Source organism: Engraulis encrasicolus, chromosome 19 (assembly GCF_034702125.1).
Source record: "Engraulis encrasicolus isolate BLACKSEA-1 chromosome 19, IST_EnEncr_1.0, whole genome shotgun sequence".
Taxonomy (NCBI): Eukaryota; Metazoa; Chordata; class Actinopteri; order Clupeiformes; family Engraulidae; genus Engraulis; species Engraulis encrasicolus.
The window spans coordinates 47,119,770-47,122,269 of record NC_085875.1 but is presented as its reverse complement, the minus strand read 5'-3'; the positions used below and the strand labels follow the sequence as shown (position 1 = coordinate 47,122,269).

Genomic DNA, 2,500 nt, shown 5'->3' with positions numbered 1-2,500 from the left:
CCAACTTCGATTCCCTATCTCTTCAACTACTGCTTTGCCCTACCAATGCTATCTCTGGAGTACAAGACAAGTATTTCTTTACCCTTTCTTCCTTATCTCTACTGCCAGTCACTTTTTGTCCTTTTGCCCCAAGTCTGAACTGCTGAATGTGAGCTCTCTTCCTTTGCCCCTGTCGGGAAGGTTGTTGTTTTGGTGGAGAGGAGAAGCAGTTTTATAGCATTGTCTTCAAGGGAGTGTTGAAGAGTTCAGTTGTAGTTATGCTGTTTTTTGTGTACTCCATGACAGTGCATTTTAGAGTCTTTTGATGTTTTCTTTCAAAACACCCCACTGCTGTTTGATTTCATATTTGATCTACAACTATATTTTTTAAATCTGAAGTCTTGTGTCAATTTCTGAAGTCATTCTCTCCCGCTTGCTCTCTATCATAGCCCCATAACGCACACCGTTTCACCAGTGGAACGCTGTAATAGTCATTTAAAAACGTTCTACCACAGTACAACACCACTATGCCAGTGCACAGTAATGCATTACGACTTGGTCATTGCCATTCTGGTACCAGCTAATTTATAACAGGGGCCGTGTCTTCGCTTTGTTTTATTGTCAAAACAGAGAGGGGGTGTTCAATTCTACAATATATACAGACAAAGTGCATATGCATACCCACATCCTTCTAAGGCCCTCTCCCTTCTCTTAAGTAGATTTAAGTACATATATGCATCAATGTATATACTATGCATAAATATGTATACAGTAATACTGTATGTATATATACTGTTCAGTATATACATATCATTAATCAGTTGTGCATATCAGGGCCCAGTACAAAATCATCTCAAACATCAGCTCATATTATGGAGACTGCCAGCCAGCCAGCCAGCCAGCCAGCTGGCCAGCCAAATGCTGGTGAAATTTCAGTTTGGCTGGTAGAAAGGACCAACTTACTAGCCACTTTGACCCATTAGTGAGTGTGTGTTTGGCTAGTGAGATTTTTGGAGGAAGAAGCCACAGCACACCAGAGAATTCGAGGTGCAGGTAACAGGTACTTGTTCTTTCGACTTGAGAAAATCCACACTGGCCGAAACGTTTGTTTAAATAAATTCAGCATTGGTCAAGAGTGTGTGGCACTTTCCCTCTGAAGTTGCTAGTGGGATTAACATCTACTAGCCATTTTGGCTGGCGATGAAAAAAAAGTTAATTTAGGTCCCTGACTGTATGTATGGTTGTCTTGTGTAGGCGGATCAACATTGGAGTGCGCTACCAAGCGGAGATCCCAGAGCTGCGGGAGCGTTCAGCCGCCCAGTACGACCAGCACAAGGCTGACATGGTGTGGGCCCCCCTACCCCAGCTGGACACCCAGCCTAGCCTGCTACAGAGAGGTACAGAGGCACCTACACACGCACACACATGCACGCACACACATGCACGCACACACACACGCGCGCGCACACACACACATACGCACCTGCACACGCACAAACATATCCCTAGCCCCGCCCAGCCTGCTGCTGAGAGATACAGAGGCACACACACACACACACACACACACACACACACACACACACACACACACACACACACACACAGACACACACAACCCCACTCACAAACAAAATACTGCATGCACAAATGCACACCTACACATGCACACACCTACACACACTGCTTCTGATTATATCACTACCCACACACACATCTACACTACCCATACCTACACATGCAAACACAGACCTACACACACACACCTACACACACTGCTCTTGGTTACATCACTACCCACACACAGCACACTCAACCCACAGATCATACCACCACAGTGCAGATTATGTCTGTGAAGGCAGACAACAGCTCCATGGTGATGGAAATAGTTTTTTGCAGATTGACATTTTGCAAACTATCTTCTCTTATATCATTATGCTCTTCACAATCTTAATATGATATTCACAGATATCACAAATGGTGTGTTTTTTAGTTTCTGACCCCAGCAAATAGCAGCTTGTCTGTTCTTGCGTACTCATCCCCTCCTTTCTATTTCTTGATGTTTGTTTTGCTAAAACCAGATGCTACTTTGCCTCTGGTGATGCTATGGACGTATCCTCACCTTGATAATAATGAAAAATAAAAGTTTCAGCTTCATTAAAATGCAGCGTGTCTGATTGAGACTGAGAGGAGCCGCGGCTTACTTTGTGCCTCAGTACTAAAGTGGAAGTCTGCAAGTTCAGTTCCAAGGCGACTTGACTCTTGCTGTTCTTTTGAAGTTGCCCTAGATTAAACTTCGTTATCCTGTGTGTGCACTCAGCCTGGTCTACAACTGCTAACTCTCCATCCCTCTTTCATTGTTCTATCTTTCTTTCATTCTTTCTTTGGCTCATTCACTCTTTCTTTCGTGCTTTCTCTCTCTCCCTTTCTTTTGCTCTTTCTTCCACCATCGGTGTACCTCTACCCTCTTCTTACATCTTCCTTTCTTTCTTTCTTTCTTTCTTTCTTTCTTTCTTTCTTTCTT

The 2,500-nt window shown here is 43.7% G+C and overlaps 1 protein-coding gene across 1 annotated transcript in view; it reads left to right on the top strand.

Annotated features, from left to right (window-relative positions):
* Positions 1-2,500, top strand: part of mideasb (mitotic deacetylase associated SANT domain protein b) — a 31,871-nt gene that overhangs the window by 20,096 nt on the left and 9,275 nt on the right. The window contains exon 6 of the mRNA XM_063184602.1: positions 1,234-1,376. Coding sequence (XP_063040672.1) covers positions 1,234-1,376 — 143 coding nt within the window. The remainder of the gene's footprint in view (positions 1-1,233; positions 1,377-2,500) is intronic.